At 38.3% G+C, this 12,812-nt stretch overlaps 1 protein-coding gene across 1 annotated transcript in view; it reads left to right on the forward strand.

Moving 5' to 3' along the window:
* LOC115209415 (nucleolar protein 6) overlaps window positions 1-9,678 on the forward strand; it is a 41,277-nt gene extending 31,599 nt beyond the window's left edge. Inside the window, exons 20-24 of the mRNA XM_029777826.2 lie at window positions 529-737; window positions 2,734-2,919; window positions 6,032-6,133; window positions 8,791-8,939; window positions 9,301-9,678. Coding sequence (XP_029633686.1) covers window positions 529-737; window positions 2,734-2,919; window positions 6,032-6,133; window positions 8,791-8,939; window positions 9,301-9,304 — 650 coding nt within the window. The 3' untranslated portion in view covers window positions 9,305-9,678. The remainder of the gene's footprint in view (window positions 1-528; window positions 738-2,733; window positions 2,920-6,031; window positions 6,134-8,790; window positions 8,940-9,300) is intronic.
* The last annotated feature ends 3,134 nt before the right edge of the window (window positions 9,679-12,812 follow it).

Raw genomic sequence — 12,812 nt, forward strand, 5'->3', positions numbered from 1 at the left:
TAATACCTATGTCTGTCCTTGTTTGTCCCCTCTGTGTTTAGCCCCTTGTGGGTAATAAAGAAATATATATGAATATATACAGTAGGTTTGGTACTAAAAACGTGAAGAATAAAAAGGATTTAAACTATCAAAATATGTAAGCAAAACATGGTGAATTCATTCTCTTTGATATTTTGGCTTCTTTAGAATTCAGTAGAGAAAGTGGACATGTTATTATTGGTCAATGGTCATTTTGTGTATGTTGGCTGTAAGTATTGCAGAGGTGGTGGCACGTAATAAGCACCCACTACACTCTCGGAGTGGTTGGCGTTAGGAAGGGCATCCAGCTGTAGAAACTCTGCCAGATCAAGATTGGAGCCTGGTGCAATCATTTGGCTCGCCAGCCCTCAGTCAAAATCGTCCAACCCATGCTAGCATGGAAAGCGGACGTTAAACGATGATGATGTAAGGAATTTTGGGGCACTTCTTGTTTTTATACTTTTCATATCCTCATGTCATTTCATATTTGTTTGAATATATATTTTGCAGGGGCAGAAATTAGCCAAATTAAAGCAGACTTCAGTGTTCGAACAAGTTTTCCTCCTATGACAATTTGCATCCCTCTCGACAAAGAAGTGGTTTCGTTTTGGACTCGTGAAAAGCCTAACCAGATGATGCTAAATCGCTTAATTTTGATTGCCAAACAGTCATTGCGTACATTACAAGAGACGTTGATACAGCCAGGTAGTGATTTAAAGGTGAGCTTTTTAATAGTAATTTCTTTTATTCTTTCATCATCGTTTAATGTCCGTTTTCCGCGCTAGCACGGGTTGGACGGTTCGACCGGGATCTGGGAAGCCAGGGGCTGCACCAGGCTCCAGTCTTGATCTGGCAGTGTTTCTACAGCTGGATGCCCTTCCTAACGCCAACCACTCCGCGAGTGTAGTGGGTGCTTTTTACGTGCCACCTGCACAGGTGCCAGGGGGGTTTGGCATCGGCCGCGATAGGCTGGTGCTTTTAACATGCCACCGGCACGGAAGCCACGTTTGGATGGTGCTTTTTATGTGCCACCGGCACAAATATAAATTTAAGAGACTAACAATGGAGAATGGGGGTTAGGTTATTCAGTGGTTCTCAATTGGGGTCCATATAGCCCTTGAGGGTCCACATAAGATTTTGTTAAAATTTATCTGCAATAAATTAGTTACACTTCTACAATACATGAAATATTAAAATTTTTTTTAATATAATTCCTAATCATATTTAATTATAAAAATATAATAGGATTCTTTGAAACATCAAATGACCGAGGGTCCACCTGAGTAATATAAGAATTGAAAGGCTCCATAAGAAAAATTTGTTGATGACTGGCATCCGTGCTAGTGGGGTGCAAAGAGCACCATATGAGTGTGATCGTTGACAGAGTGGCTAACCGGCTTCCATGCCAGTGGCACATAAAAGGCACCATTCCAGTGTGATCGTTACCAGCGTCGCCTTACTGGCACTTGTGCCTGTGCTAGTAGGGTGTTAAGAGCACCACCCGAGCGTGATCGTTGCCAGAGCAGCTAACTGGCTTCTGTGCTGGTGGCACGTAAAAGGCGCCATTCGAGTGTGATCGTTACCAGCGTCGTCTTACTGGCACCTGTGCCGGTGGCATGTATAAAAAGATTAGAGCAAGGTCGTTGCCAGTACCGCCTGACTGGCCCTCGTGCCGGTGGCACATAAAAGCACGCACTACACTCTCGGAGTGGTTGGCTTTAGGAAGGGCATCCAGCTGCCAGATCAAGATTGGAGCCTGGTGCAGCCATCTGGTTCGCCCTCAGTCAAAATCGTCCAACCCATGCTCACACACACACAAACTGCTTTCGGTTTCCATCTGTCAAAGTTTTGGTTGGCCTGAGGCTATAGTAGAAGATGCTTACCCAAGATGCCATTGAGTGCAACTGAACCTAGAACCATGGGGTTGGAAAGCAAACTTCTTACCACATAGCCATCTTTGTGCCAAGAGGGTGAACTGAGGAAAGTCTGGTTACTGTTCAGTTTAAGTGACCACCATGCAGACTGTCCTATTTCTGCATGAATTAATATTGTCATATCTGAATAATAAATCTCCATGTTTATATAATATAATCATGGAAATTATAGCTGTGATACCAGTGCTGGTGGCACGTAAACGAACTATCCGAATGTGTCCGTTGCCAGCCTTGCCTGGCCCCCGTGCCGGTGGCACGTAAAAAGCACCATCTGATCGTGGCCGTTTGCCAGCCCTGTCTGGGACGTAAAAAGCACCCACTACACTCACGGAGTGGTTGGCGTTAGGAAGGGCATCCAGCCGTAGAAACATTGCCAGATCAGACCGGGTCTGGTGCAGCCTTCTGGCTTCCCAGACCCCAGTTGAACCGTCCAACCCATGCCTGCATGGAAAGTGGATGCTAAATGATGATGATGATGATGAATCATTTGACAGTTATTTCTTAATTCAATCATAAAAGTTGGTGAGCTGGCAGAATCATTAGCACACCAGTCAAAATGCTTAGCAGCATTTCATGTGTCTCCATGTTCTGAGTTCAAGTTCTGCCAAGGTTGATTTTTGCTTTTCCTCCTTTTAGAGTTGATGAAGTAAATACCAGTTGGGCCCTGGGGTTGATGAGATTGACTAGCCCTCTGCTCCAATATTTCAAGCCTTGTGCCTTCAGTAAAAAAAAACAAAAAAAAAAACTTCAATCACCTTGGTATCTTTTATATCTATTTTAGAAAATATTCCGCTCATCTGTGGAACCATTTGATGTGGTTATTCATTTAAAACATGACCAAGAAGCTAGTCCAGGTCAAGCTATTGACTCCATTGGCAGAAGGAATTACCCAGCATTTCTTAGCAATCCTTCCAATCTTCCAATTATTGATTACCAACCAAAACAGCTTTTCATGAAAGATCTCAGGGTATGTTCTTTTACTTAATTTCACTTAATTTCTTTTACTTAATTTCACAAAGTTAATGTCTTTTGTCTCCTTATATTCTGTAGATACATCAACTCTAACTGTACAGCTACATGATCAAAAGAATTCCATCTTAATATATCTGGCTTGGAGGCGCAATGGCCCATGGTTAGGGCAGCGGACTCGCGGTCGTAGGATCGCGGTTTCGATTCCCAGACTGGGCGTTGTGTGTGTTTATTGAGCGAAAACACCTAAAAGCTCCACGAGGCTCCAGCAGGGGGTGGTGATCCCTGTTGTACTCCTTCACCACTCTTTCTCTCACTCTTTCTTCTGTTGGCCTGCTTGCTTAGCCAGCGGGGTGGCGTCATTTGAAGGCTAAAAGAATGCGAACGCATTGTGACCAGAGATGTGTAGCAACATCTGATGGTCTGGTCGGTCACGTGATCACGTGATATCTGGCTTATAAGATAGAGGATGCAAATGAATGGAAATTTGGCTGCTATTTTTAGTAGATCATATGACTGCATGAGTTCCCTTGGTTTGTAGTTTTGCAGCTATCATTTGATGCGATCAGATTGTATAGCAGAATTTTTACAGTGTATATGTGGATGTCAGAGGGTGTGTGTGTGTGTACAGTCAAGTGAAATCCTGGTCATTGCAAGCGCTGGTGACATGTAAAAGACACCCAGTATGGAGTGGTTGGCATTAGAAAGGATATCCAACTGTTGAAACTAAGCCAAAACAGACTGGAACCTAGTACAGATCTCCGGCTTACCAGTTCCAGTCAAACTGTCTAACCCATGCCAGAATGGAAAATGGATGCTAAATGCTGCTGCTGCTGATTAATGTATGTATGTGTGTGTGTGTATAAATATATGTATGTATTATATAAATTAAATTAGAGATAAAAACCACTATTAGGCAACTCAAACAGTGATTGACATAAACCAAAAAATAATATAATATACAATATATATATATAAAATTTAAAATTTAAATTATTAAAATTTGAAATTTTCAAATTTATATTTATAGATTATTATATTTCTAGATTTTTAAAAAAATTTTATTTAAATTTTTTTTTTACTAACCCAAAAGTATAAAAAAAAATTATAAATAAAGATTTTAAAAAAAATTAAAAATTTAAAAAATATAAAAATATAATAATTTATAAATATAAATTTGAAAATTTCAAATTTTAATAATTTAAATTTTATATTTTATATATATATTATATTAATTTATTTTTTGTTTTTTATGTTTTGGTTTATGTCTATCACTGTTTGAGTTGCCTAATAGTGGTTTTATCTCTAATTTAATTTATATTTATAGTGTGAAATTTAATTTAATCCTAAATCTAATTTTTCCTTGTAAGTTTGGATATACTCCCTAATATTATTATTATGTATTTATACATATATATATATATATATATGTAAAAATGAAAGAATGGAGTTGAACGACGAATTAACAAAATTCCTTTATTTTATTTTCGACATGTTTCGAAGGCTGCATATTCCTAATTTTTAAGGAATAAGGGGTGCATTATGCTGCCTTCTCATCAGGAAAAGTAAGGAACTTATGTCAGCATCAAGATGCACAAAAATTTTTAGATGTCGCTATGGGCTCTGTGTGGGCAGACATCTAAAAATTTTTGTGCATCTTGATGCTGACATAAGTTCCTTACTTTTCCTGATGAGAAGGCGGCATAATGCACCCCTTATTCCTTCAAAACATATGTCGAAAATAAAATAAAGGAATTTTGTTAATTTGTCGTTCAACTCCATTCTTTCATTTATTTGTATTCAAAAAAACACACAAATTTCCACACGATAGCACGTGATCTCTGCCCTAGGCATGTAGCTTCAACCGTGTTTTTCTGACGTGAATTTGCTACCCAGGTATCGGTTAACCGAATTATCCATAATAAGATAATTCATTCAACTACTCAATTATATATATATATATATATATATATATATATAATACATGTTTACGCATTGAAAAATTAACACTTGAAAATTTTTCAGTATTTATGATTATATTTCAGTGGAAACAGCTTTATGTTAAAGCTATGAGATTTTGATGACATAGTTGTTTATTTGTAGAATGATATTGTGGGATAGGTGTGAGAAGCTGGATCTGGCTTGTTTGAACATAGAACAGGTAGAATATTTGGACTGGATATAGCTGGTTTAAATGCTAAAGCAAATCAGAGGAAGATTGAATGGCTACAGCTGGAAACTGTTTTGATCATAGATAAATCTACTGCATCAGAACTAAGTTGGAGCTAAACAGACAATAATTACTGCAAGTACCTGAGCATATGAGGGGAAGGAGATCCTTAAATTACAATCTGTCATCTAAAAGTAGCATGGATAATTGCATAATGTAGCTATACTCTCTTAAATATGAGATAGGTGGCACGTAAAAGGCACCATCCAATCGTGGCTGTTGCCAGCCTCGTCTGGTCCCCGTGCCGGTCGCACGTAAAAAGCCCCACCCGACCGTGTCCGTTGCCAGTGCCGCCCCGACTGGCCTCCGTGCCGGTGGCACGTGAAAAAGCACCATCCGATCGTGGCCGTTGCCAGCCTTGCCTGGCCCCCGTGCTGGTGGCACGTAAAAAGCACCATCCGTCCGTGGCCGTTTGCCAGCCCTGTCTGGCACCTGTGTGGGTGGCACGTAAAAAGCACCCACTACACTCACGGAGTGGTTGGCGTTAGGAAGGGCATCCAGCCGTAAAAACACTGCCAGATCAGACTGGGCCTGGTGCAGCCTACTGGCTCCCCAGACCCCTGTTGAACCGTCCAACCCATGCTAGCATAGAAAGCGGACGCTAAATGATGATGTGATGGTCATGGTTGGAACATCTATCATTATAGGTTTGCTGGTTACAGAATAATCAAAGACTAAATCACAGAAAGAAATCAACTGTACCAGTGATTGAATGGGGGGGGGGGGGATAATGGCTGTAATGGAGCCACCTATATTAATGTTTCTTTTTGGTTTGTTTTGCTGTTTTGGCTTTTGTGTCAACCTCTTGGTGGACATCAGTGTCAACATATTGGTGTCATCACAGAATTGTTACTGATTTTTTAAGTATTTTTTTTTTCAGGAAACATTTGGTCACCTTGCTTTGTTTTATAGTGATGAATACAGTAGCAGTGTGATAGGAGTTTTATGGAGACCTAACATATTTAAACCTCAAGGGTTCAAGGTATGTTGTTGCTTTATACATCTAATGTAGTGGTGAGTATTTGGAAGGATGATTGAATGTGTGTTGAGTGGTAGAGTCCTTAAATCTGTTATACAGGGTTGACACTGATTGACTATTTCATACCTTCTATCATCAGCTTTAACACTTGACATCCTGTACAACACAAATCTGTGTATCTTTCACTCCTACATCATCTGGACCACCTGAATCAAGAATTTATATTGAAGGAAGTTATAAACTTGCTAATCTGAGGGGAAAAAGCTTTAAACCTTTCCTCCGTCGTTCATTTCATCATCATCATCGTTTAACGTCTGCTTTCCATGCTAGCATGGGTTGGATGGTTCAACTGGGGTCTAGGAAGCCAGAAGGCTGAACCAGGCCCAGTCTGATCTGGCAGTGTTTCTACAGCTGGATGCCCTTCCTAATGCCAACCACTCTGTGAGCGTAGTGGGTGCTTTTTACGTGCCGCCAGACGAGGCTGGCAACGGCCATGATCGGATGGTACTTTTTACGTGCCACCGGCACGGAGGCCAGACGAGGCTGGCAACGGCCACGATTGGATGGTGCTTTTTACGTGCCACCGGCATGGAGGCCAGATGAGGCTGGCAATGGCCACGATCGGATGGTGCTTTTTATGTGCCACCGGCACGGAGGCCAGACGAGGCTGGCAACGGCCACGATTGGATGGTGCTTTTTACGTGCCACCGGCACGGAGGCCAGACGAGGCTGGCAACGGCCACGATCGGATGGTGCTTTTTATGTGCCACCGGCACGGAGGCCAGTCGAGGTGGCGCTGGCAACGGCCACATTCGGATAGTTCTCTTACGTGCCACCAGCACTGGTATCACAACTACAATTTCCATTGATTTTGATCGATTTCGAATTTGATTTACCTTCTGTAATATTTGGTATTAGAATACACCTGTTGCTGAATTTTTGTGATATATTTTTGGAGGAGTTTTTGTCACTTTGTGAATATCTGTGTGTTTTTAAAGAGAGTAATTCAGCTTGTAAATTTCATGAGGAAAATGCTACAAAAATGGAAAAGAATTTTTTTGTTTGTATGTCCATATCTGTAACTAATTACATTTATTACTAGTGTCTCTCTTTACTGTCATTTTTGTCTGTTTTTTTTTTTGTTGTTATTATATAATTAATTAACAATTACACATGCATAATGTTGTTTTAGTACAAATTATTTACATCTAAAAACACAAACAAGACTTTTCAGCAATAATGCCAAAAGTTATTTTTTCCTCAGTTGTTACTATGAGTTTGCAACAGGATGTTAAGAATTGACATCTTGTCAATTTTCATGATAATCTGACCAGAAAAATATACAAAATAAAGTATTTTCTTCTTGATTGTTAGTTGTCTGAGTTTTCATTAGGATGTTCAGAGTTGATAACTTTTATATTTCTTGTTTTGCCTCGGATCTTTTCGGTTTGAACGGCAGTTTTTTCTAGCGGTGTCATATGAAACTGTCACCCATAATTATGACCCTAGTATCGATCTATTGCATTTCAATTATTTTAGGGTTAGGGGTGGGGGGAGGATATCTTTTTTGCTTCATAAATGTAAATAAACCCAATCTGTTTCTTAAACGAGGGACATATTCATACGGCACAGACTGTTTTTTTTTACCTCAATGGATGTCAGTGATTGGTTGAAATTGCAGAAATTGAAGAAAAACAACAAATATCTTCCAAACTATAGAATTTTCTCAATAAAGCCAAGAGAAAAAGATGTTTTATAAACACATTCTACCAGTATATGAAGTTTAAAAAAGTTTAGTTACCTAGAAATTATGTTAAAAACTGCCGTTCAAACCGAAAAGATCCTTTGCCTCTTCTTTTTGGTGCCTTGTTCAGGTTTAAATCGATTTTCTGGGTAAAGTTTACAGCTGGTGACGATTAGTCTTCTCTATTGTCCTCCACTGTTCAGAGAATTGTGAATGTATTTTACACTCATAAAAATCGTATCTCGGAATGCAATTCAATGTTTATATGAAATTGAGGATCTTTTCGGTTCGAACGACAGTTTTTAACATAATTTCTAGGTAACCAAAAAAATTTTTAACTTCGTATACTGGTAGAATGTGTTTATAAAACATCTTTTTCTCTTGGCTTTATTGAGAAAATTCTATAGTTTGTAAGATATTTGTTGTTTTTTTTCTTCAATTTCTGCAATTTCAACCAATCACTGACGTCTATTGAGGTAAAAAAAAAACATTCTGTGCCGTATGAAAATGTCCCTTGTTTAAGAAACAGATTGGGTTTATTTACATTTGTGAAGAAAAAAAAGATCCCCTTCCCCCCACCCCTAACCCTAAAACAAATTGAAATGCAATAGATCAATACTAGGGTCATAATTATGGGTGACAATTTCATATGACAGCGCTAGAAAAAACTGCCGTTCAAACCGAAAAGATCCAAAATTGACTGCAGACAATTAAACTGAGTTGCAGAGAGTAGGCATAGATTAACTCCCTTCTACATGTACTCATTTCATAATTCTAAGGAAACGTAGATGCACAATAAAGGAATGGATGCAATCCTTTTCTCCCCTCTCATTCTAGTTTATTTCCTGCTGTAGGGAAATATAGTCTCTCATCTATAACGTAACTTAGAAACTAATTCCATTGTTTCTCTTTTTAGGTATCATTAGTGAATGGTCAGTGTTTGTTGGAAGAATCCTCCAAAGAGAACCAGCTTGTGCCAAACATTGAAGCTATTATTGAAGACATGAAGATTCTTGGCAATGGAATTGTAGAACATATTAAAGTGAAGACTACGTCATTACTCACATAGAGAATACCAAACTAGTTCCCTATGGATACCGTATTTATTACGAGTGGCTTGTAATAAATACGGTATCCATAGGGAATGAGTTTGGTATTTTATTTGTTACACACGAATAAACGACCATATTTTATTAACCCAATAACTAAATTCTTCACGTTTAGTTGTAACTTATGAATGACAAAAGTAGTGCCGTCACCGTGACCTCAGGTCATCACCATGGATTGACCAATCAGAAGCAGCGTTGTCACCGTGACCTCGGGTCATCACCATGGATTGACCAATCAGAAGCAGCGCTCGCAGTATCTGACATATGTTAGATACCAAAAATATCTCAAAGTGTTCTCACTCACATGTGTGTAATAAATAATGTTCTCCAATGCTTTGTTTAGAGTGTAAAGACAAACTCTGTGTGTGTGTATATATATATAAAGTTATGGTTTGTGTTTTACATTTGAAATTGGCCATTACAGATTTAACCCAGTTTTTCTGATGAATATTTCTGTTTCCATTACCTGCTGGAAAACCATTTTGCATCACTCTCCATTCCTGACCACAAGGATTTGTTTCCATTTCATCTCATCCTGCCTGAATAAAATCACTTTTCAAAGAAACTTACATTAGCAGGACGTAAAATTCAACATATTAAGAACTGGGTAAAACTTGTAAATATATTCTTCATTAAAGGATGCAAAAGAGATGAGCTTGTGATAGCAACTTGTTAATAAACACTTGAATTCCACAGTTTTTCATTTATCATCATTGTTGCTGTTGTCTTCCATTTTCTGTCCACTTTTCATGCTGGCAATGAAAGTGAACAGGCTGTTCTAATCAGTGATCACTGGATCACATTGTGTGCATACGTTCCAGTTTTGGCTTTTTTTTATCTATGACTTGATGCTCATCCTGTAATCAACCACTTTACAGAATGTACTGGGTGCACTTTATTGTAACACCAGCAGTAGAGGGTAAATAAATATATATATATATCATGTGACCGACCAGACCATCAGATGTTGTTACACATTGCTGGTCACAATGCGTTCGCATTGTTTTAGCCTTCGAATGACACCACCCCGCTGGCTAAGCAAGCAGGCCAACAGAAGAGAGTGGTGAAAGACAACAGGGATCACCACCCCCTGCCGGAGCCTCGTGGAGCTTTTAGGTGTTTTCGCTTGATAAACACAACGCCCGGTCTGGGAATCGAAACCGCGATCCTACGACCATGAGTCTGCCGCCCTAACCACTGGGCCATTGCACCTCCACATATATATATATAGTACAAAGTAAGATAGGGGTTATGAGGGTAACCCACTATGGGATATCAGTTATCCAATATACTGCTGGGGAAGCACCCAAATACTAAATACATAAATGCTTATAATTGCAATGCAATTAATTCATTTATTGTATTGGATGGGCGAAGGTAAAGGAATATTTTACTGTAAATTCATAATACAAATAAGAAAATTGAGGAACAAATTCATTTCGATCATCAACTTACAGATATTACCATTTCATATTATTTATTAATTATACAAATAGGAACATGAAAATCGAACAAAACAATATACAAATTAATAATGAAATAAAAATAATACAAATAAACTGCCCCTTACAGCTGTAATAAATAATATGAAATTGTAATATCCGTAAGTTGATGATCGAAATGAATTTGTTCCTCCATTTTCTTATTTATATATATATATCATCATCATCATCATCATCGTTTAACGTCCGTTCTCCATGCTAGCATGGGTTGGACGGTTCGACCGGGGATCTGGGAAGCCAGAAGGCTGCACCAGGCTCCAGTCTTATCTGGCAATGTTTCTACAGCTGGATGCCCTTCCTAACGTCAACCACTCCGTGAGTGTAGTGGGTGCTTTTTACGTGCCACCTGCACTGGTGCCAGGCGAGGCTGGCATTGGCCACGGTCGGATTGGTGCATTTTACGTGCTACCTGCACGGAAGCCAGTCGAGGCGGGACTGGCTTCGGCCACGATTCGGATGGTGCTTTTTACGTGCCACTGACACATATATATATATATATATATATATATAATAAATTAATAAATAAAACATGCATATATACATATATGTACGTACCTACATCTATATGTATTTATACTCACATATATGGGTACAGGATACCAGAAAAACGTCGAACACAATGAGAAACGAAAACAGAAACACAAAACCAAGGAACTGGACATTTTTCTTAAACAACAAAAAAATAGAGTATAGGACAAATAACAAGGAAAATTCTCCTTCTTCAGTCGCCATGATTTCATCTACTCTGCGTTTCGAAGGTGAAGGCGATACACATCTTTGATAGAAACTTTCCTTCCCGCGAAAAGCAAATTAAATAAGGAGCTTCTGTGTTGTTTCAGTCTACGAATGTACTCCTCAAGTCACTGGTCAGTTTTGCGGTATTGTAAATGTTACTTGTCCAAGCTGCCTCAGTGAAATCAAACCTGTAATGTCAATTTCTTTAGACATCCATAGCTCCACATATATATATATATATGTAGGTGCAGATGTAGCTGTGTGGTAAGTAGCTTGCTTCTCAATCGCATGGTTCTGGATTCAGTCCCACTGCGACACTTTTGGCAAGTGTCTTCTCCCATGGCCTTGGCCTGACCAAAACCTTGTGAGTGAATTTGGTAGACAGAACCTGAAAGAAGCCTATCATATATATATATATATATATCATCATCATCATCGATTAACCCTTTCGTTACGAAACCGCCCAAAAAAAATTTTGGTTAATGTGACCAAAGCCGCCCGAATTAACCTATTCATATTTAAATGAGAATATCAGAGCAAATCTCTTTAGTACATTCGTGAAAATACGTATTATACTTCGTAAAGAGTTCAACTACAAAAATCGAATTGTAATTTTAATTCCGTGAATTTTGGGAGATTTTTTTCTGAAATTTGTTCCTATTGTGTTTTCAAAATTTGTAATTCTGACAAAAAATGGATACGAATTTCATTATATCAAGCAGCGAGTCAGAATTCGAAGGATTTTCTACTGAAGACCTTCATAAATCTAACTCCATGACTGAAAAAAAAAAGCATGTGGTATTTGATAATGAATCTGATGTTTCATTTTCCGAAAGTGAAAACAGTGAATCCGAGAGCTCCGACAGCGATGAAGAAAATGAATTGGCACCTGAATGGAGTGAAAATTTAAAAACTGTTTCTTTCGGTGATTTTTCTGAAGAAACTGGACCAAGCCACAGACTTTCCCAGAAGAGTAAAGCCTTAGACTATTTCTTTTTACTTTTTCGAATGAGCCTATTTGAAATCATTACGGCGGAAACGAACCATTACGCTAAATGTAAACAAAACGAAAGAAAGGATAGTTTGTAATTTCCCATAACCTTAAATGAAATTAAGACTATTTTGCCATAAATATTATTATGGGTATCAGAAAGTTACCCAGAATAACAAATTCTATCGTAAAATTTTGTTCTATACCCAATTGAATATTAGCTAATAACCCATTTTCTATAGCGATGTTTGAACAAAATTTTAATTTTATATTTTGTTGAATTTACCTGTATCTACCTGCAATTAGAGTCACTTTGTGACAAAAATTATAGTATAGAATTGGTTGAGAACATTTCATTAAATTATCTTCCAAAATTCACGTTAATATATTGATAAATAAAAAAGTTATAGTTGTTTAATGAAACCAGACTAAATTTATGATTATGTTAGAAATTAATTGAAACACATAAGGGGTGTATTTTGGTCAGAAATATAGTAATGAAAGGGTTAATGTGTTTTCCATGCTGGCATGGGATGGATGGTTTGATTGAGGTCTGGAGAGTCAGCAGCTGCACCAGGCTCCAATCTGTCTGGCAATGTTT

Source organism: Octopus sinensis, linkage group LG3 (genome assembly GCF_006345805.1).
Source record: "Octopus sinensis linkage group LG3, ASM634580v1, whole genome shotgun sequence".
Lineage (NCBI taxonomy): Eukaryota > Metazoa > Mollusca > Cephalopoda > Octopoda > Octopodidae > Octopus > Octopus sinensis.